At 32.6% G+C, this 24,914-nt stretch overlaps 1 protein-coding gene across 2 annotated transcripts in view; it reads right to left on the bottom strand.

The window, feature by feature from the left end:
* Positions 1–8,406: 8,406 nt before the first annotated feature.
* The window catches only part of shisal1b (shisa like 1b), a 55,066-nt gene continuing 38,558 nt past the window's right edge, over positions 8,407–24,914 (bottom strand). For both annotated transcript variants that reach the window (XM_056452039.1, XM_056452040.1), the window contains exons 2-4: positions 22,274–22,427; positions 15,514–15,727; positions 8,407–8,734 (exon numbers count right to left, since the gene is read on the bottom strand). In XM_056452039.1, the coding sequence (XP_056308014.1) occupies positions 8,407–8,734; positions 15,514–15,727; positions 22,274–22,355 (624 nt within the window). In that variant the 5' untranslated portion in view covers positions 22,356–22,427. The remainder of the gene's footprint in view (positions 8,735–15,513; positions 15,728–22,273; positions 22,428–24,914) is intronic.

Here is a 24,914-nt window from a genome sequence, read left to right as displayed (position 1 = left end):
AGCCGGAAAAGAATCATAGACTGATTACATGGACTATCCGCTTGTTAAGTCATGACATATCGGTGAAGTATGGAATTTTGTTTCCAGGTCCAAGCAGCTACTCATTTGAATTGAGAAAATATTCGTTTATGACCACTTTTTACTCATATCACACATTAAAGTAAATTATATATAAATTCATGGTGTACAAGTCAGTCTCTGGGCTTGCTGCATCACAAATACCAAAATTTAAACAATTTATAAAATATGTATCACTTTCTGGCCATGGACATATATATATATATATATATATATATATATATATATATATATATATATATTGCGATTGTGATTTTCGAAAGTATTACAGCACTTTGTAAACGTTTGTTATTACTATTTGATGAGCGTCTCCATACAATTTAATATAGCACTTGGACCCAGAAGCCCCTTCACGTGACATCACACTTAACAAGCGGATATATTCACCTCTAACACACACACACACACTCATTGCTGAGTCTTGTTGTATGTTATATTATCTGTGAGCATTACGAAGTGTTTTCCTTGCCGTATTTGAACTTTGCTTTGTTTCTTCGTTTATGTTGTTTGCCGTCTGTACCAACCATTAACGTTTGTTGACTACGCTTTAGATTATCTGTATGCACCTGTTTGTCCCTGTTTTGACCTTTGATTGCCAGACAATACTCCTAAAAGACTGCTGCTTGTACTAATTTAAAATGGATTTAATAATCACAATTCTTGTGATTTATTTATTTATTTATTTATTTATTTTTGGACAATTTAATTGTTTTAAGTTCAATCCACTTGAATTAGTCAAAACATTTGGGTGAACTCATTTGATTCGTGTTTGGCCAACATGAATGTATTGTGTGGAAGCCAGCATTTTTTACAGTTTAAAAGCATGAGTGCCCCCCCTAGTACTCTAAAAGGACCACTGAGTCTCAGATGCCATTTAAAGACCGTGGTAGTGTTTTTTTTTCTCAGGCCAGCAGGAGAGAAACAGCACGTAGCTCTCAAATAAAAACACAGTAAACGTCCAGAGACTGATCTGACCCACATAAACGGCTTTATGAATAGACCGTGAGCAGTAATTGAATTGGCTCAGTTCTATTTTGGTCCATTTGTGGTGGTCTTTTCCTTTCTTCTTCTCTCTCTAACAGATGTTCCCCTCCGAGCTACGCCCAATCCAGTCGTTTCCCACAATGCTCTTGGGGAATGGGGCTTTAAAGATCTCGACCGGCTAACTCTTACGAGCCCTCTTATGAAACGCTATTCATGTCTTCAGTAATAATAACATGCTCTGCTTTTCAGTGCCACTGCAGTCTTTAAAAAAATGTAGTATTCACTGTAGAGAAATAAAGAATGAAAGACTAATGCAATTAAACAAATGAAACTAACTGGCTTTGCACCTATAGACCATTATGAACAATGTAAACAATAACAATGGTCCTATAATGGTCCTTCCTGTTTTAATTTTTTTCATTTCCATAGTTTCCTAGAATCCAAAAATGTCCACATATTGATAAATACTGTTATGATATCTGTTTTAACGTTGAGGTATGATTAAATTTCCTCTGTTTACAGTTATGTCATAATTTGAAAACAAACAGGAAATGTTCATGGGCCAATGACATCACCACATTGAAATGGTCTATTATATATGGCATGTATATCTAAAAGTACTTCTTATTACTTAAATAGTATTGCTGTTATTGTTATTTGTATTGTTATATTTAATAACTAAAATATAATTATTTAATAAAATTATATAATAATACTTACTAATGTAACTATAAGTATTCATTATATTTAATTACAATAATCATTATTATTAATTTATTAACAATTATAGTAGTTGCTAATAATATAATATTAAGTTTTATTATTAGATTTATAAAAAAACACATGCTCTAATTAACATTAATAACATACGAAATGACACATACAATCTTTATATAATAATATAATAATACAAAACATATTTATTTAATAACTATATTATATATATTATTATTGTTTAAAAAACTTTTTGTAGCATGTGTAAATGTTTATTATATATTATTATATATGTAAATGTAATTATTTTAAAATACTAAAAATATATTATGCATTTTATTATATTTTTAAAAGTATATAATAATATAAAAAAACAATAATACAGTTATTATTATTATTATTTTTATTACTATTCTTTTTTTTTTTATTACCCCAGATTAATATTACAGTCCCTTTATTAATCTGGGGTCACCACAGCGGAATGAACCGCCAACTTATCCAGCATATGTTTTATGCAGCGGATGCCCTTCCAGCTGCAACCCATCACTGGGAAACACCCATACATTCTCATTCACACGCATACAGTTGAAGTCGGAATTATTAGGCCCCCGGTTTATTTTTTTTTCCATAATTTCTGTTTAACAGAGAGAAGATATTTTCAACACATTTCTAAACACAATAGTTTTAATAACTCATTTCTAATAATTGACGTATTTGATCTTTGAAATGATGACAGTAAATAATATTTGACTAGAAATTTTTCAAGACACTTCTATACAGCTTAAAGTGACATTTAAAGGCTTAACTGGGTTAATTAGGTTAAATAGGCAGGTTAGGGTAATTAGACAAGTTATTATATAACAATGGTTTGTTCTGTAGACTATCGAAAATATATAGCTTAAAGGGGCTAATAATATTGACCTTAAAATGGTTTTTAAAAAATGTAAAACTGCTTTTATTCTAGCTGAAATAAAACAAATAAAACTTTCTCCAGAAGAAAAAATATTATCAGACATACTGTGAAATTTTCCTTGCTCTGTTAAACATTATTTGGGAAATATTTAAAAAGAAAAAACAATTCAAAGGGGGCTAATAATTCTGACTTCAACTGTACACTATGAACAATTTAGCATACCCAATTCACCTATACCACATGTATTTGGACTTGTGGAGGAAACCGGAGCACCCGGAGGACACCCACGTGAATGTGGGGAGAACATGCAAACTCCTCACAGAAATGCCAACTGACCCAGCCGAGGCTCGAACCAGCGACCTTCTTGCTGTGAGGCGAGAGTGCTACCCACCGCGCCACTGTGTCGCCCATTATTACCAACATTTGCCAAGTGTGCCAAGAAAATATGCCCCACACCATTACACCACTACCACCAGCCTGAACCGTGACTCTAACCCTAACCGTGATTGATGCAAGGCAGAATGGATCCATGCTTTCATGGTGTTGATGCTAAATTCTGATCCTACCATCTGAATGTCGCAGCAGAACTCGAGTCTCATCAGACTGGGCAACGTTTTTCCAATCTTCTATTGTAGCCTCAGTTTCCTGTTCTCAGCTGACAGGAGTGGCACCCGGTGTGGTCTTCTGCTGCTGTAGTCCATCTGCCTCAAGGTTGGACGTGTTGTGTGTTCAGAGATGCTCTTCTGCAGACCTCACTTGTAACGAGTGCTTATTTGAGTTACTGTTGCCTTTCTAGCTAAAATCAGTCTGGCCATTCTCTTTTGACCTCTGGCTTCAACAAGGCATTTGCGTCCACACAACTGCCACTCACTGGATATTTTCTCTTTTTCAGACCATTCTCTGTAAACCCTAGAGATGGTTGTGCGTGAAAATCTCAGTAGATCACCAGTTTCTGAAATACTCAGAGCAGCCCATCTGGCACCAACAACCATGCCACGTTCAAAGTCACTTAAATCCCCTTTCTTCCCCATTCTGATGCTGAGTTTGAACTGCAGCAGAGTGCTTGCCCATGGTTGTGGCCGAAACCGCATACTTCCATACTATACAGTACGCTAAAATCAGTATGCGAGAAGTACCCGGGTGACTTACTACTTCCGGCGAGATTCTGAAGTGCGCATCCCTTGCACGCTACACTATCCCATGATGCCCCGCGAGAGAATTCATGAATGGAGAGAAATGACGCAACTGACGGAGGTAGTTCACGTGACCATGACAAAATGGCGGATGTAGTACGTCCAAATTCCATTCATACTTTTCACATTCATACTGTACAGAACATACTTTTCTAACGGTCGAGTAGTACGTTTAAATTCAAATGCAGTACCTACTGAGTAGTAGGCGGTTTCGGACGCAGTCCATGTCTACATGCCTAAATGCATTGAGTTGCCATAATGTGATTGGCTGATTAGAAATTTGCGTTAACGAGCAGTTGGACAGGTGTACCTAATGAAGTGCCCGGTGAGTGCATTTAATAACTACAGTGTTTAATGGGCCGAGTTTTTGACCAATGACATCCCATTGTGGTCGGGGCCACCCAGTGCAATCACATAAATAGAAACCAGACGACCACCAGCAAGGCTTTTAGTGTCAGATGTCACGATCGCTTAAACTCAGATCAACGTAAAGACGTGTGATTTGAAAGCTTTTAGAAGTGCAATAAAGCTCACTCTTGAAATCTGTGTGTCATACAGTAACTCATCTCAGAGAGTTTCAAAGTCTGAAGCTTCCAGAGACTCCTGTGATTGTTAATGAGAGGGTGCAGCTCAAACGACAGGCTTAATTAGATGGGTATTCACTCAGACTAACACGGCTGCAGTGTCTTGCTGACACACTGGAAGAGAAAATGTGTGTGTGTTCTTTGTAGAGTTTCAGACAGCACACCCACGGACTAGTCTCTGAATCTCTCAGAGTTAGAGAGTACGGTGCGATTGAATACTTGAAAGACTTGAGAGACACTAAAAGACTTTATGCATACATTAAACCCACAGCGTAAAATATACTCAAAGTCATACACTTTGATTAAAATGTTTAAAGTCCCCATGAACATCATAAAGTTTTTTAGATGTTAGTTTCATTCAGTTAGATTCAGTTCAATTGTATTCATCGAATCGAGAATCAAACCGAAATCAATGTAAAAGAAATTGAATCAAATCAGCCCTCTGAATCCATACCCAGCCCTACTTTTAATAAACATTTTATCAACGTTTCTGAAAGAACCTTGCAACATTTTTGAGAATTTTTCCTGTTATTTCTTGGTTATTTAGACCCTAGATATAATTTTTCGTGATTTTGCCGTAGCTGAATTTAACACAAAATCAACAAAAAGTTGCGACCCTGCGATACTCTTAATTTAAACACAAAATAATTGAAAAAAAATGTAATTATCTAATAAAAGATCCAATTAAAACCATATTATCAATTTGTAATTATATTTATTACTCTACAAACAAGTGTTTGCATGACAATACAGACAAAGCAGAATAATATAATAAGAAAATATCAGTTTGCAACACCAAGCAGCAAAAGCAGCTGTTTTTAACATCTAAAAATGAATGAAAGTGAATGAGACCGGAAGTTTCGAGCCAAAATGATTCACAGGGCTGCGCCCACTCGTACGCGGAGAATAAGGTGAATACTCCCCTCATAAATCTCTCATTTAAATTAATATTTTCTATAGGATGCTTTCACAGTATTATATCTGTGCATATACATAAGATTAGTCAGTACTGAAGCCAAATCTGGAGCTTATCTAACAAAATAACTTAAAATAATGGTTCGAAAATTAGTAGCCCAAATGTATATGTCAGGGAAAAATATTAAAAAACATTTTCCAAAACAGCAAAAATCAAGAGAAACAAAAAATCTATAAAAATTTGTTAAAATGTTATAATTTAATTGTATTATTGTTTCATTTCTAAAGATGTTCTGTGACTAAAATATTATTTTAATAAATATATCTAGAGCACCTTTAGAGGTCAGAGGAGTGAGGTTTTACCTGCATTGCATTTTGCTAGCTGGCCTCTGTTACACTCACCCCCCTAAACCTCACTCTGGTCCCGGACGAGCCCCCACGTGTAACCCTCTGGTCCTATTGCACCCAACGTGGTCTGAGCTGGGATCGAAGAACGGGCGATTCATTGGATGGGAGTCGGTTTCTCTAACAAGGAGGCTAAAGACCATGGCCTCTAGCGTCTGTCACTAAAAGTATGTCTTTTTTATTACAAAAATAAAATCGTGAAAAACTAAGGGGTCTGGTTATTTAGCTACACATAACCTAACAAACACTGCCTCTGCACTTACATCATTAAATATTCAATCATAAACGTGCAGATAACAACGCTCAGTCAATTTTACCCTCAGCTCTTCTTTGTCATTAACAGTAAATTGAATCATTACATTTTAAAAAATGTTTTATCATATTTTACCTAAATTTGTCCATATTTAACTCCAACAGTGTGGAATCTGCACAAGCATTCTGTCCTTTTTTAAAGTTTTGCTGTAAACTTTTTTTATTTTAAATTTTTGACCTATATATGTCAGAACCAAAAACAGTATTGAAGCAAGAGAAAAATGATTGTCGATTGTGACCTAGTTCTAGCGAACGGATCTGCTGTTTGTGTACAAATCTGTATTTTTAAAGCGTTGGATTTGCAGCTCAGGCTGATGATGATGATGCATCTGGTTCATGGCCAATTATGTGTAACCGCTGCGTCCCCTGAGAGGATTTTCACCGTGAGTAAAATCCACTTGTGTGTGTGTGTGTGTGTGTGTGTTTGCTTGATATGGATTTTAAAGTTTGTGAGGGTTATGAAAGAAAATTAGCTTAAAATATTTCAAGTGTGGTATATGTGAAGCTTAATCAACTATTAAATTTCATTTGTCCTGAATTTTCCTTAAAGACAAGCTAAATTGAGTTTAAAATAAGGGCAAATAAAGCCAATTTTAAGATAACTGAAGATGAGCCTGACTTCTGAAACTCTTGCTTTTTTCATGCAGCGGTTGAATTTGGGCTGTTTTGCTTGCTTTAATAAATGATTCTTCCAGACTAGTGAAAGGAAAACATATTTTGAATATTTTCAATGCTCGATATCTTTTGTATAAAGGTGCTTTTCCAAAATCAGTTTTCCTCCACTCATTACTTTTCATTCAGTTCCTCCCAAAAACGTAAAAACAATAATAATAATTGATTACATAAAATTATATAATGGCCAGATGTAGTATTATAAACAAAAACAACTATAGTTTTGAATTGGGCAATATCCAATATTTTCTGGATAATTATACAGATTGGTGCAACTATTTTTAATTTAACTTTAACAATAAAGATAATCTGGCCTTTTCTCTGTTGATTTTGAATGCATTAACTAACGTTTACTAATGAAATCTATTGTAAACAGTCACCTATTGTACTTTATCATGCTTTTGCAATTTAATTTGTTTAAAACATATATTTACTCTGAACATGTACTGTACTGTATATACAATAAAGCAATACAATTTTTTGCTGCCTTTTTGCAGGTTAGGTCAATAACGTGAAATATTGTATACCATGATAAAAGCTTCAGCAATTAAAAAAATTGATATCAATGCATCCACGGTATTTACTGTCATAATAATAATAATAATAATAATAATAATAATAATAATGTTTATTTTATAAAGTGTCTTTCCAGTACTCAAGGATGCTTTTCAAGAAAAGTAGGAGAACAGAAAACATGTAAAAGGATATGTGGAAAAATTAAAAGGATGAATATAAATAATAATAAAATTATACTATATATAAAATACTATAATTTAAAAACTTAAATACTATAAAACATTTTATTAATTATAATAAAACAAATGACAATAAAACAATAAAATAAATAATAATAATAATCAAATCAATAATAATAAAACTAATAAATTAGAGTAACATTAAATAAATAAAATAATTTATTTCAATGAATAAATCCTAATAAAATAACAAAAAGGCAGTTAAAAAATTTATGTAATAATAATAATAGTAGTAATAATAAAATAATAATAATAATAATAAAACAATAAATAATAATAAACAAATAAATTATAATAAAATAAAATGAATCTTAAATGAAATAGTTTATTTCAATAAATAAATTCTAATAAAATAATACAATTAAAAAACGAACATAATAATAATATTAATAATAATAAAATAATAATAACAATAAACAAATAAATTATAGGAAAATAAAATAAATCCTAAATAAAATAGTTTATTTCAATAAATAAATTCTAATAAAATAATAAAATTTAAAAATGAACATAATAATAAGAACAGTAATAAAACAAATAATAATAATAATAATAATAAAATAAATCCTAAAAAAATTCAATAATTAAATCCTAATAAAAGAATACAATTAAATACAATAAAAATTGTTTACATAATAACAATAACCCAAATAAATAATAATAATAAAATAATAATAATAAAAATAATAAAATAATAATAATAATAATAATAATAATAATAATAATAATAATAATAACAAAATAATAATAATAAAACCAATAAATAATAATAAAAATAAAATAGAACCTAAATAAGGTTTTTTTATTTTACTAAACAAATTTTTGTTAAATTTATTTCATTAAACAAATCCTAATAATAAAAATACATCTTGTTATGATCCTCACCAGGCTGTGGCTGTGTTGTGTGTGGCCTGTGCTGGACTCTGTGAATCTCCTGTTAGGGTGTGTCTGATCTGTGAGCTGCAGCTGTGTGGATGCTGGTGCTGCTCTTGGGTTTGTGATGGAGCCGTCCGCCCGTCCCGTTCCTCCTGCCCGTCTGCTTGCCACTGATACTGCGACTGTTTGAGCCAGCGGCCGCCCAGACCACACTTCTCCAGGTAAAACCGACATACTTCATAGTTCATGGCTGAGTAATAGAGAAAATCCAGCGCTAGCAGCACCATGACGAAGAATCCGTAAATCCACACGCCGATTAATGCTGAGTAGTTACTGCCACAGAGAAAAACAGAGGAAAATCAGATGCTTTTACAGGGATAGTTGAACACAATAATGAAAATAATGGATTTAGACCATTTTTTAAAGGTAAGTGGTTGCAATCAATTTACATGGGCCGAATTTAAACAAACAAATTAAGTTTGACATTACTAAACTTAATTTGTTTGTTTAAATTCGGCCCAAATAAAGTGTTTGCAAACACTTTTAAAACCTATCAGTTTTCTTTTTATTCTGTTGAACACAAAAGAAGATAATTTGTTGAAGGCTGATAGTTGGCACCCACTGACTTTCATGATATTTTTTTTTACTATGGAGGTCAGTTGGTGCCAGAAGAAACATAAAAATATTTAAAACTAAATGAAGAAGAATGAATTAATAAATAAATAAATAAATAAATATGAATGAATGATATGGTAATTTTCATTTTTGGATTAACTGTCTGTTTAATAATAATAGTAGTAATAATAATAATAATAATAATAATAATAATAATAATAATAATTCATAAATAAACAACTTCACTAGTTTAAAACCTATAGAAGTTTCTTTCACAAAAGAAGATATTTTGAAGAACGCTGATAGCTGGCACCCATTGACTTTCATGGTATTTTTTTCTACTATGGAGATCAATTGGTGCCAGAATTTTTCAAAATATCTTATTATGTGTTCGACAGAAGAAAGAAGCTTATAATGGTTTTAAACCAAATTAGGCAGAATAAATAAATAAACAAACAAACGAATAAATCAATGGATGGATAAGGAAATTTTGAATGAATGGATAAGGCATTTCCATTTGAATGAATGGATAAGGCAATTCTCCTTTTTGGGTGAACTGTCTCTTTAATAATAATAATAATAATAATAATAATAATAATAATAATAATAATAATAATAATAATAACAATTCATAAATAAACAACTTCACTAGTTCAAAACCTATAGGAGTTTCTTTGTTGTGTTAAACACAAAAAAAAGATAATTTGAACAATGCTGATAGCTGGCACCCATTGACTTTCATGGTATTTTTTTTTTACTATGGAGGTCAATTGGTGCCAGAATTATTTTAAATATATTATGTGTTCAACAGAAGAAAGAAACACATAAATATTTAAAACTAAGTAAATGAATGAATTAAATGGTAATTTTTATTTTTGGATGAAATCTCTTTAATAATAATAATAATAATGATAATAATAGCTCATAAATAAATAACTTCACTAGTTCAAAACCTATAAGAGTTTCTTTCTTGTGTTGAGCACAAAAGAAGATATTTTGAAGAATGCTGGTATCTGACACCCACTGACTTTTATGGGGGTTTTTTTCTACTATGGAGGTCAATTGGTGCCAGAATTATTCAAAATATCTAATTATGTGCTTTTTTTTAATTCTGTTTAACACAAAAGGAGATATTTTGAAGAATGCTATAGCTGGCACCTAAACTAGTTCTGTCAGGTTTTGAGCCACTTTAGAGCTCCATATCACTGCACTGAATGATTTCAGTTATTTCACAGTTGCAACAGTCAAAAATCACATGAAAAACACAACAAAAGCAGGGTTCCCCAGGTCCTAGAAATCCTTGAAAAGTCTTGGACAAAATTAACAACTGCTTTTATTCTAGCTCAAATAAAACAAAAAAGACTTTCTCCCAAAGCAAAAAAATTATAGGAAATACTGTGATAAATTCCTTGCTCTGTTAATTAGAAATAGGCCTAAATCTCTGCCTGAACTAAAGGAAGAGCAGTGGTAAAAGCTAAAGTTTTAGTTTTTGTTGTAGCACAGGTCTCGTGTTGTCAAGAAAGACCACTGACAGCACAGTATTGAGGTCTCCATAATGTTATTAAAGTTCTAATTGTAATAATGATGTACAGTACCTAATCTCTGATGCTAATATTAGCATTTGTCAAAACAAGAGGAAAACTGGATTTTGTAAGTACGTGAAGCAGAAATAAATAATAGCAGGATAATTTAGTAATGCCATACATACACCGACTGGACGATTGCTTTTTTGTTTAATGTTCAATACATCATCGAGGTCCAAATATATATATATTTTTGGTTCTCCAGAAATGTCTGGTGACATACTAAAGTCAAGGTAGATTTATGAGGAGCAAAGTGGGTCACAAAAATGTTTGTGTTAAAGTAAGCAGCTTGTCTTTGATAATGTAAATGTTCTTGGCTGTTTCGCCACTAAAATAAAATACAATAAATGAACGGTAAACACTAAACAAAATATTAGATATCAAAATAATAGAAATATCAAAATAATAGAAAAGGCAATCATGATGATTCTTATTATTCTCATTGTATTAAATATAAAACTTTTCCGATTTATTTAATAGTGATGTATTATAATTACTCTTTTCAATGACGAATTGTATATTTTATTTGCTGTTTTGTAATTGTGGAAACAAATTATGCATATTAAATAAGTTCAATTATACTGTCTTTGTTGCATTGTGCAAATATTTGTTTTAAAACTTTATAAAAATATATTATTGTAGTAAATCTTTACCTATTATTTGTATTTTATTGTTTTTATATTATTTTAAGTTATCATTAATTCATATTATTTGTTGTTGTCTATATTATTTTGTATTTGTTTATAGTATTTTATAATATTGTATTTTAAATACATTTATTTTTATATTTTATTATTTATAACAACAGCAATAATAATAACCTCTCTGTGTGACAATTAATTTATTTCATACCAAATTAATCGTTTATTACCTTTTCTGTGGCAAATAATGTAGCCCATTTTTTTTTTGTGAAATTATTTACTCAATATTTTTTATTTTTAGTTCAAAACACCAAGTAAAGTTCTACTTAAAAAAATCAAATAAATCTCAAATAAATACCCACTAATTTTTGTCATCTGTAAACTACATTTCAACATATCAAACATACAGTAATATACAGTTGAATTTAGAATTTTTCACCCTCCTGTAAATTTTCTTTACAAAAATTTTTTCTTACTCAAATATTTCCCAAATGATGTTTAACAGAGCAAAAAAATTCACAGTATTTCCTATAATATTTTTTCTTCTGGAAAAAGTCTTATTTTTATTTCGGCTAGATTAAAAGCTGTTTTTAATTTTTCAAATCCATTTTAAGGTAAATATTATTAGCCCCCTTAAGCTATATTTGTTTTTCGATTGTCTCGAAAACAAACCACTGTTATACAATGACCTGCCTAATTACACTAACTCACCTAATTGAGCCTTTAAATGTCACTTTAAGCTGTATAGAAGTTTCTTGAAAAATATCTAGTCAAATATTATTTACTGTCATAATGACAAAGATAAAATAAATCAGTTATTAGAAATGAGTTATTAAAACTATTATGATTATGAATGTGTTAAAATCTCCTTTCTGTTAAACAGAAATTGGGGAAAAATATACAGGAGGGTTAATAATTCTGACTTCAACTTTAATAATAATCAGAATGTAACTGCGCACTTGGTAAATTCTGCAATTTTTGCCGCACATTCAGGTTGTTAAGCTCGGTGTGCCATTATTTCAGCACAGCCTGGACTGACAATAGCAGATGCACAATAACTCAAATCTGCCTTTCTGACTCTGTGAGGGAGATTTAACCTCAGGCCATCAGTAAATATCACTGGCCGCGTCCTGCTGACCGCAGATGAGAATCAAACGGCTTCCCAGCCGGACGTTCTGCCTTTCAGAAACTTCCAGCTCAGTGACGCTTCACTTCAATCTCTGAAGCGGTTCATTGCTTTACAAAGCAAACCGAGCAGGTGTGACTGAGGCCAAAAACACATTCAGTTGAAGTCTGAATTATGAGCCCTCCTAAATATTTTTTCCGCAAGTTCTGTTTAATAGAGAGAAGATATTTTCAACACATTTCTAAACATAATCATTTTAATAGCTCATTTCTAATATCTGATTTATTTCATCTTTGCCATGATGACAGTAAATAATATTTGACTAGATATTCTTCAAGATAGTATTCAGCTTAAAAGTGACATTTAAAGGCTTAACTACAGTAGGTTAATTCGGCAAGTTAGGGTAATTAGGCAAGTCATTGTATAACAGTGGTTTGTTCTGTACACTCTAAAAACGTTGAGTTATTTATTTAACCCAATGGTTGAGTTAAACATATTAAGTGATTTGTTTGGTTATTTTTAACCTTTATTAGATTATTTATTAACTCAATTAGTTGAGTTAAATATTTCGTGCTTTGTTGGGTTATTTTTAACCTTTATTTGGTTATTTATTTAATAACTCAACAAGTTGGGTTAAAAATTCGATTTCAACTGATTGAACTGACACGAAACAGCTGTATTAATATGCGTAATGTTATTTTTTGCATTATAAAGTTTATTTAAGCTATATAACGCAATAATATTGTTGTTATTTTTATCAAATTACCTCTCCGTGTCGTGTTATTTATATCCATTTCACCGTCCAAGACTATCTTTTAGAAGCGTTTGGATGTGGTTAAAATGTATTGTACTTTGTGGACACTGAGTGGAGCCTGCTGCAGCTGCTGGACAGTCTCTACAGCACACAGAGCTCCATATTCTGCTCCATCAACACATGATTTTCTGCCCACACAGTTTATAACTGTCTGCACTTTGTTCTGTTTCTTTATTGTTTGTGATTCTTGATTTATTTTAACAAAAGTGTCTGAAACTAAAATGTAATGGAAATGAAGCATTTTCAATATTTTTGAAAACTGTATGTTTTTTTTTTATTTACCCAGCCATAATTATAAAATTAATAGTAGTACTAGTAGCAATAGTAATACCAGAATGGAAAAAATAACATTTAATCAAAAATAACCCAATGCATTGGGTTAAATTTATATAACCCAATACATTGGGTTAAAATAACCTATAGTTGGGAAGGTGCTATAATAACCTATAGTTGGGTCATATGTTGAGGTATTTTAACCCAACTGTTTTAACAGAGTAGACAATAAAAACAAATATTGCTTAAGTGGGCTAATAACATTGACCTTAAAATGGTTTAAAAAAAAATTAAATCTGCTTTTATTCTAGCCGAAATAAAACAAATAAGACTTTCTCCAGAAGAAAAAATATTATAGGAAATACTGTGAAAATTTGCTTGCTCTGTTAAACATCATATGTGAAATATTTTAAAAAGAAAGTAAAATTCACTGGAGGGTGAATCATTTTGACAGACTACAACTGTATTTGATCTTCTTATGATTTTTTTTATTATTATTACCTCTGAAACTGTTTTTAATGTGATGTAATCAAGCATGTTGTTCCAGGATATGTTGATTCCAAATATTGACCAATGTTAATGCAAAGATCTGGAATTCCTGATTCTGATTGGTCAGTCACCAATTTGATCACTTTACTATATTTACTTAATGCTCATTTCATTTTATTAATATAAGGTGAAACTATTACAAAATTGTATTGTTCATTTATTAATTTAAGATGTATTTCTGGAATATCAAGTGCCAGAGAGTCACAACAATGGACTAACGACCTGCAGAATTTGGAACAAATATGGGAGAATAAACAAGTAAAAGCTAAAGACATAACAAATTAAGACACAATATTTATACTTCACATATTTAGTATTTTATATTGTAAATAATTGCAGAAAATATTAACATTTGATTAATATTATTATATTAAATATTAATTGAAATTATATTAATTATATTTTATAATAATTACAGCTTTGTAATATTATTATAATAAATGTTTTATGTGATTGAGAAGTAAAAAATAAATAAAATATATAATACTATTTTATATATATATATATATATATATATATATATATATATATATATATATATATATATATATATATATATATATATTGCACATTAAAAATGATTTAAAATAAATTATCGATTTAAAAGCATGAATAATTAATAAATAATACCTTTAAATTGATCATTTAATAATTAAATGAAAAATAAATAGTAATTACACATTTACAATGATTATGTATGTATTATAATGAATTATAACATGATTATCAATTTAAAATCATTATTAATTAATTAATAAATAATACTTTTAAATTGATCTTTTAATGATGAAATAAAAAATAAATAGTAATTACACATTTAAAATAATTATATATGTATTATAATAAATTCTAAAATGATTATCAATATAAAATCATTAATAATTAATTAATAATACTTTTAAATTAATTATTTAGTAATTAAACTAATAAATACCAATTACATATTTACATTTATTATTTATTATAATAGCTTATAAAATGATTATCAATTAAAAATTCCTTGTGCAATAAAACCTTTGTATGTAACTAATAATTTATTGTGTTTGATGCTTTTTAACTATTGTTTTACTTTGTTTGTCATGTTAAATATTAGTACTCTTAGTCAAATATTGTTTCCAATGTGTGTTTGGCGCATTTCAGGGTATGCATCAAACATATTGCGTCAAACATATTGTGCTACAATACCATGTCCTGTCAAATTTGAAACAAACTAAACTAAAACCATTATTTATTAATTATTATTAATTAAAATATTATTTTCATAGTATTTTGAAATGTATTCGTAATGTTGAGATCACATGACCCGAATACTAATACTACTCACTGTGTTTGGGGTAACAGCAAATAATAAGCAAGAAACAGACCTTCTGTTGGACACCAAAACAAATATTGCATGCATACTGTTGAAACCAGGCGCTTTGTATTGAGTCATAAGCTGAAAGAGATTGTCTGGAGTATAATAAAGTAAAGAGACTCATAAATATACAGTATAATAAAGTTAGTAGACTCACTTGTGTCCGTATGCGTCGGGTGAGGTGGTCAGGTTGACCTGCATGACGGTCTGGAACTCGCTCTCGTTGCAGCAGTATTTGAAGGCCGTGTTGTTATGATGGCAGCAGAACATGTACGTCTTGTTATCCGAGAGGCGAGGGCAGTGGAAGCCGAAGTGATAGCGGCCCTTGTGGTCAGAATACGGCTCGCACACCCGAAAGTGAGCGGAGAGAGCTGTAAAAACAGATACGCACAAACACATACACATACTTGTATATATGGTTTACGAGGACTTCGTAATCAGGAGCTGACATAAAAGTTTTTGCTCACCAGCCATTGTGGCTAGTAGTTTTTCCAAATAAAGATGAGTGGTGATAAGGACAGGGAAGAATGAGCTTTATATTCATTTTCGAGTTGTCATTAAAGTTTATGTTGATTGTTCACCAGATCCAGCATCCTCTTTCTCTTAATCAGTCCTAGTGAGTATGTACTCCATCAGCTGTTTTTGTTTCTGTCAGCTTTGCGTTTTTGACTGTTTGGCGCCATCTTGTGTCTGAATAATGTGCAGGTTAGTGTATACTCCATCAGCTGTTTTCGTTTCTGTCACCTTTGCATTTCTGACTGCATGGCGCCATCTAGTGTCTGAATAATGTGCAGATTAGTGTATACTCCATCAGCTGTTTTTGTTTCTGTCAGCTTTGCGTTTTTGACTGTTTGGCGCCATCTTGTGAATGAATAATGCACAGGTTAGTGTATACTCTATCAGCTGTTTTTGTTTCTGTCAGCTTTGCGTTTTTGACTGTTTGGCGCCATCTTGTGACTGAATAATGCACAGGTTAGTGTATACTCCATCAGCTGTTTTTGTTTCTGTCAGCTTTGCTTTTCTGACTGTTTGGCGCCTTCTTGTGTCTGAATAATGCGCAGATTAGTGTATACTCCATCAGCTGTTTTCGTTTCTTTCACCTTTGCGTTTCTGACTGCATGGCGCCATCTAGTGTCTGAATAATGCGCAGGTTAGTGTATACTCCATCAGCTGTTTTTGTTTCTGTCAGGTTTGCGTTTTTGACTGTTTGGCGCCATCTTGTGTCTGAATAATGCACAGGTTAGTGTATACTCCAGCTGTTTTCGTTTCTGTCAGTTTTGTGTTTTTGACTGTTTGGCGCCATCTTGTGTCTGAATAATGCGCAGGTTAGTGTATACTCCATCAGCTGTTTTCGTTTCTGTTAGGTTTGCGTTTCTGACTGCTTGGCGCCATCTAGTGTCTGAATAATGTGCAGGTTAGTGTATACTCCATCAGCTGTTTTTGTTTCTGTCAGCTTTGCGTTTCTGACTGTTTGGCGCCTTCTTGTGTCTGAATAATGCGCAGATTAGTGTATACTCCATCAGCTGTTTTCGTTTCTTTCACCTTTGCGTTTCTGACTGCATGGCGCCATCTAGTGTCTGAATAATGCGCAGGTTAGTGTATACTCCATCAGCTGTTTTTGTTTCTGTCAGGTTTGCGTTTTTGACTGTTTGGCGCCATCTTGTGTCTGAATAATGCACAGGTTAGTGTATACTCCAGCTGTTTTCGTTTCTGTCAGTTTTGTGTTTTTGACTGTTTGGCGCCATCTTGTGTCTGAATAATGCGCAGGTTAGTGTATACTTCATCAACTGTTTTCGTTTCTGTCAGCTTTGTGTTTTTGACTGTTTGGCGCCATCTTGTGTCTGAATAATGCGCAGGTTAGTGTATACTCCAGCTGTTTTAGTTTCTGTCAGCTTTGCGTTTTTGACTCTGGCGCCATCTTGTGACTGAATAATGTGTAGTTTAGTGTATACTCCATCAGTTGTTCTTGATTCTGTCAGCATTTAATTAAAGAATTAATAAGCTATTATGGCTCAGAACAATATTTTCTGTCTGAGTTTAATGTTTTGTAGCAAGTAGCCATGTAATAAGTGGGATAAAGTATATTTAAGAAGGTTGTTTTGGCAGAATTAAACCCTTCAGTCTTATACATCAGTGCTCTGCTTTTGTTGGGCTGCCGATAATTCTGTCGGGCTCTATTCTGCGATAACAACCTCCTGGATGTACTTTATCCCTAACATATGTACTGTTGTTGAAATCATCTATTTGTTTATTTTAAAAAAAGTTATGTTTAATAGCGATGCAGATCCATGCAGAAAAACTACATTACCCATGATTCTGTGCTGAAAATTCCACCAATCAGAGAGTCGCGCTGAGCAAAGCACAGCAATGAGATCTTTATCTCTTTAGCATTTTCTTCTGAAGTTGAGTAGGTGGTGAAGATGAACTAAACGAAACCTTAATTTCCGTTCAGAAGACGCTCTTTATCATAAATCTGCACTTCTTCAGAAGACTCAATCAATTAAAACATTCTCTGCCTTCAGTCTGCATTTCTCCGTCTTTCATGTTCAGCTAGATTTGCTAATTTAGTCGAATGTGAGGAGAAAAAAATAACCAGAACTAAAGCGTCTGTGATTTTTCAATGCTCATTTACACAGGGTGCAAATTATGAGTGTTTTTGGGGTGTTTTGATGAGGGCTTAAATCCTCAATGGGCATCAAAACAAAGAGCCGAGCGTCTTAAAATAATACACCACGTCTGTCTGTCACATATTAAATATTTTAGTGGTCAAAATTTGATTAAAAGCGAGTATAAATGCATATTTGCGCCTCACGCTAAATGGATGCTCACAAGCAGAAGTCGTGTTGGTGTGAGGAGGTTTCCATGGCAACAGTGTGCCTTGACATTATGAACAAAACCAAAGTGCTATTATTATTATGAATTTATATTATAAACAAGTGAATTTAACAGATTCATATGCTAGTGTTTTTTTGACTACATTTTCATTTGATTTAAAATGTACAACATTTTTTGGGGAAAGATAATCATTTTCATAATCATAATCACATTTTTATTAAATTAAATTAAAAATATTTGTATTTAAAATAAATTAATTATTACAACTTATCAAAATGGCAGAATGGTGGTGCACTGGTTAGCACTGTCTCCTCACAGCAAGAAGGTTACTGGTTCGAGCCTCGGCTGGGTCAGTTGGCGTTTCTGTGTGGAGTTTGCACTTTCTCCTTGTGTTGGCGTGGGGTTTCATCCGGGTGCTCCGGTTTCCTCCACAGTCCAAACACATGCGCTATAGGTGAACTGGATAAACTAAATTGTCCGTAGTGTATGAGTGTGTGAGAGTGTATGGGTGTTTCCCAGTGCTGGGTTGCAGCTGGAAGGGCATTCCCTGTGTAAAACATGCTGTATAAGTTGGTGGTTCATTCCACTGTGGTGACCACTGATTTAAGTTCATTCATTCATTTTCCTTTGGCTTAGTCCCTTTAGACTAAGCCAAAGGAAAATATATGAATGAACTTATCAGAACCATATAAAATGTTTTGTGCATATTTACAGTGTAATATTGTTACTTAACTAGGTTTTCACCTAGTTGGGGGCACTTTCAATAATTAGACAATTTTATTATTTATTTTACTTAATGTTTTACCTATTTTCTGCATATAATTATTTGTATTTATAATATATTTGAGAATATATTGCTCTTTTATTGAATTAAATGTCCATTTTAAAGAATATTAGACTTTGCCGGCAGCTAGCTCTTTGCAACTCTCACATGGTCGCCCACTGAAGCTAAGCAGGTCTGCGACTGGTCAGTACCTAAATGGGAGATCACATGTGAAAGCTTAGTTGCTGTCAGAAGTGCTGATAGTAAGACCAGCAGGGGGCGCGTAACCTGCAGTCTGTGTGGGTCCTAACACCCCAGTATATTTATGGGGACTCTATACTGCTCAGTGAACACCATCTTTTGGATGGGTCATTAAATTGTGTAGTTGTGTAAAGAGCTTTGAGTGTCCAGAAAAGCGCTATGTAAGTAATTATTATTAGTTATTATTATTACTACAACGTTCAAAAATTTGATTTTATTATTATTTATTATTAATTTTATAATTTATTTTACTTTATGTTTTACCCATATTCTGCATTAAAAAAAAAAAAAAAAAAAAAAAAAATATATATATATATATATATATATATATATATATATATATATATATATATATATATATATATATATATATATATATATATATATATATATATATATATGAGCAATATCACACAAGTAGCAGTGCACTGTGGCTATATATCGGCACTGGTGGGAGGCATTATTAGCCCCCCTGAATTTTTCGCCCCCCCCCCTGTTTATTTTTTCCCCCAATTTCTGTTTAAAGGAGAGAAGTTATTTTCAGCACATTTCTAAACATAATAGTTTTAATAACTCATTTCTAATAACTGATTTATTTTATCTTAGTCATGATGACAGTAAATAATATTTGACTAGATGTTTTTCAAGACACTTCTATACAGCTTAAAGTGACATTTAAAGGCTTAACTAGGTTAATTAGGGTAACTAGGCAGGTTAGGGTAATTAGGCAAGTTATTGTATAGCGATGGTTTGTTCTGTAGACTATCTCTGAGGTCTTCTGTCAAACACCTGTTAGCCATTCCCAGAACTCGTCTTAAGACTAAAGGTGACCGTGCTTTCTGTGTGGTGGCTCCACGGCTCTGGAACTCTCTCCCGATAGCACTGAGAACTCTGGGATCAGTTAAACTTTTTAAAAAGCATTTAAAGACACACCTTTTTGGTCAAGCTTTTAATTAACAGTATTAGTGTTTCTGTATTTGGATTTTTGATTAGTTTTAATAATCAGTAAAATTTTAATAATCTAATAATTCGTTTTTATAGTTCTTTTACTGTCATGTGTTCTTTTAGTTGTTTTCTCTTATCGTAAAGCACTTTGTGACTCAATGTCTGGCAAAGGTGCTATATAAATAAACCTTTACTTACTTACACTTACTTACTATCGAAAAAAATATAGCTTAAAGGGGCTAATAATGTTGACCTTAAAATGGTGTTTAAAAATTAAAAACTGCTTTTATTCTAGTCTAAATAAAACAAATAAGACTTTCTCCAGAAGAAAAAATATTATCAGACATACTGTAAAAAATTCTTTGATCTTTTAAACATCATTTGGGAAATATTTAAAAAATAAAAGGGGGGCTAATAATTCTGACTTTAACTGTATATAAAAAAGAAAATCAAACACGGAGAGTCTCAAAACCCTTTTGTATGAGGAACTACTTTCTTCCGCCATTCATTCACATCCACAGCTGACGTCAGAACAGCAGAAACCTTTGCTCATTCACAAACATCACTTTAGAGCTTGTATCCGAATGATTCTCTAGCGTGATGTCTAAAGTGATGACAAAACAGGTGATTTTGCAGACATTTTAGGATTATAAAGCTGAACGACATGAAATTCCACCAGTCTACAGAGATTTCCCAATATATCTGTTGCAATCGAAAGATCAAAATATTACTATGGTATAAATACAGCACTACAACATACAAAAGAGAGAGATCGACTTAGAAAGTCATTTACCTGTTTAATGGTGATTTGATCAGCTGTAGTTTGAAATTACGCTTTTTTTTCTTAGGGCTTATTACTGAATGTGGTCTCGGTCGCCATCTTGTGTATGAATGAACATCCTCAACCGTCTTTGCTCAAAAACAGGCTAAGGCCTCTCAGAAATTATAAATATTTAAAATAGCCACTATCCTTATAAATAAACTGCATAGTTGCAATCTAAACAACTACATTCTCGACTGAAAAAGCCTCAAAAGTATATTATGTTGTCCAACAGCAGCAATATTTGTCAAACTGTAAACTGTCCTCTGCTTGTTGCTGTATGTGGGCGGAGTAATACACAAGGGTGATAGGTTAAGAGGATGGATGAGTGCTGTCACTGGCAGAATATCGGATGGCTATCAACCAATCAGATTCAAGAACCAGACAAAACTGTTGTATATATAATTATTTGTATTCATCATTAAGTATTTGAGAATGTATTGCTATTTTATTAAATGTAAATCAAGTTTAAATTCTATTTTAAAATATGAGTGTTTTGATTTCATTCCTTAATACAGTTTTTTTTAAATGTAGCAAAAAACATAAAGAAAAGTTAATGTTCAGGCCTGATTTAAAGTGACCACAACAACCAATATAAACCCTTTTTTTCAGTTAAAGTCAAGTGGTCAGACTTGCAGGAGGCTGCAGATGAAGAAACAGCCTCTTATCAGATTTAGACTCTCATGTGGCCATTCTTTCTCCAGTCTCTCTGATCTGTTCAATTTGTCTGCTGTTTTGTCCGTGTGTGTGTATGTGTGGGTGTGTGTGTGTGTTCAGGCTCCGCTGGGAGACTCCAGCTTCCACAACACTGATGGACTGGCGGGATTGTGTGAGATTAGAGGTCATGAAGCAAGATCAAATCCAAAAACCTCTTTAATTATTAAAGACAGGCGTGAGTCAATTCTCTCTCAGCAGAGCTTACAGCCTCGGACAGCATGGAGAAAACCAGCATCAAACAAACTAACTGTGATGCTGTCTTTTATTTGTTTATTATTTTACCATATATACAATGCAAAAAAATGACTTCTTATTTCTTACTTCAAGATTTTGTTTTGTTGTCAACAAAATAAGGCAGAACGGAAAATCACATTCGGTTTGATCAGAGCCTAAATAAACTCTTAAATGTTTATAGTCAATTGAGGGGGAGTAATTAGTGAGTATTTTCATTTTTGAGTGAACTATCCCTTTAAGCCGTCTGATTATTGTATATAATGGCATTATTGATACGCATATAATCGTAGTCAGTGTTTGTGAAAGCTCAGTCTGCTAATGGTAAAGGTGTGCGTCTCTCACCTGTGCTCGGCAGCAGGAGGAAGATAATGGTCAGGATGTTGAAGGTTTGCTGACGGGTGACGCTCATCTTCTTGTCCTCCATCAGGGGAGGATGGAGAGAGTTTCAGCCGCTTCCAGACATCATCTTCATCCGCAGCCGCTCTTCATTACAGATCTGCACAAACACAGGTCCGAGCTTCAGCACCACACTTTATACTCCAGCTGCTTTTATTTAACCCAGCACTGAACAATCTTGCTTGTGTACATTCACATTTGTTTTGCAGTTTGTTTACAGCAGGGGTGTCCAAACTCGGTCCTGGAGGGCCGGTGTCCTGCAGATTTTAGCTCCAACTTGCCTCAACACACCTGCACGGATGTTTCTAGAAAGCCTAGTAAGTGCTTGATTAGCTAGCCCAGGTGTGTCTGATTGGGGTTGGAACTAAACTTTGCAGGACACCGGCCCTCCAGGACCGAGCTTGGACATGCCTGGTTTACAGCTTTGCACCAATTTAATGGAATTGTTCAACAAAAGTGTTTTCTGTTTATTTGCGATTGTGAGTTGCATTATGGGATGTTGATCTCTGCTCCATTGATCCTCTGAGTCTACGCTCTAACTTTTGATGCTCAAAATTCAACTTTACAGTTTAACAAAGTGACTTTTACTGATATTTTAGTAGTTTGAAGTATAATAGCACTTTAAACTATTAAAAATGTTCATAAAAGTCACTTTTTCCAACTTTTTAAGGTTAAAAGAAGAAAGATCAAGGTCTCATTGTGCTATTCAAAAGCATAAATAAACAGGACAAAAAAATGAATCACAAATTATGGAAAACTGCTGATGTACGGGTCATTTCTACTGTGCACATTTTTAATTCACCCTGAAGTGGTGAGTTTCTTTCTTCTGTTGAACACAAAAGAAGATATTTTGAAGAATGTTGGAATGATTAACTTCCTTAGTAGGAAAAACAAATACTATGGAAGTCAATGGTTACCGGTTTAAAACATTTCTCAAAATATCTTCAGGACAGGTTTGTGAGAAAATAAAGGGTGAGTAAATGATGACAGAATTTACAGTTTTTGATGAACTGTCCTTTAAATCAAGCCAGATCATAAAATCTAATTGTACTAAAAACAGTATTTACTGAACTACACAACATGTCAAATTTACCAAATTCTGGATGAATAAACAAACCAAAAGAATCTAAATATAACACAGACAAGATCAAAAAAACACAAAAAGACTATTTAATAATTGTGAACTCTGCATGTCAGTGTGAATGAACATTACAAGGTTTCATTTACTGCACACATACAACACATCCTGGGACATTTTAGCCTAATTTTAAAGTTAACCTAAAAATAACTATTAAGGAAGATTCAGTGTACGTTTTTTTGTTTAAAAGCGAAAACAACAGGGGCGACATGGTGGCTCAGTGGTTAGCACTGTGGCCTCATAGCAAGAAGGTCACTGGTTCTAGTCCTGGCTGTTTCTGTGTGGAGTTTGCATGTGTGTGTGTGTGTGTGTGTGTGCGTGCGTGTGTCTGTGTGTGTGTGTGTCTGTGTGTCTGTGTGTCTGTGTGTGAATGAGTGTGTATGGGTATTTCCCAGTACTGGGTTGCAGCTGGAAGGGCATCCACTGTGTCAAACATATGCTGGATATGTTGGGAGTTCATTCCGCTGTGGCGACCCCAGATAAATAAAGGGACTAAGCCGAAGGAAAATGACTGGAAAAAAAACAACAACAAAAAAACTCCCTGAAACGTTGTGAAAAATTTACAATGATTAAAAAAGATAAAAAAAACATGGACAAGATAATAAACTACAAAAAGACCATTTAATAATTATGTATGAATGAACATTGAGGTTTCATTTACTGCACACATATACGTCTTAGGAACACTTTTTGTTTTGAAAATGGTAATCTAAAATGAACTATTAAGGAACGCTCAGAGTAAGTGTAATATAAAGACTCCCTGAAACTCTGGGAAAATTATTTGTGGTTGTAAAAAGTCCGACCAACTCTAAAACAAACCATTTAGACCTAATGACTTCATTTGATTTCAGTATTTTGTGTTCAAAAAATCTATATAGAATGTTTATTTATTTTAATTCAGTTTGTGGAAATTGCTAGTAATATTGTTCCAGCTATTGATAGGTTTTTTATGCATATACAGGCCCGTAGTCGCTGGGCGTTCGGGTGGTTCGAAAGACCAATCCCTAACTTGTCCCCTATATGAGCTCATTTATCTCCATTTTGACTTCTGTGCTATTATAAATTGTGAATTTTTTTATTCAAATGGACTGAGTAAAATTGTATGAGCTGGCCAGTTTGTTTTTCCATAGGCTTTAGTTTTAAATTAAAAACAAGTTTAACACATTGCTGAAAAATAAATAATGGTACTGTAGATGATAATAAATTGATATTTTAAAATTATGTATTTGTTCATATTTCTTTATTCTAAATTTTCTTATATAAAATGTTAATCTCAACAGTATTTATAAAACTGTACAGTTCAAAACTTGCAGTTTAAATGCACATTTGTAAAAACAAAAACATCTGGTAATAAAACAATATGGACAGTAAGCAATTTGACAAAATAGGAAATATTTTTGGTACATCAAAAATTGTGGTAATGATCACTAGAGTGCTTCAAATGTCATT

Source organism: Danio aesculapii, chromosome 25 (genome assembly GCF_903798145.1).
Source record: "Danio aesculapii chromosome 25, fDanAes4.1, whole genome shotgun sequence".
NCBI classification, from domain to species: Eukaryota; Metazoa; Chordata; class Actinopteri; order Cypriniformes; family Danionidae; genus Danio; species Danio aesculapii.
This window is presented reverse-complemented; position numbering and strand designations above follow the sequence as displayed.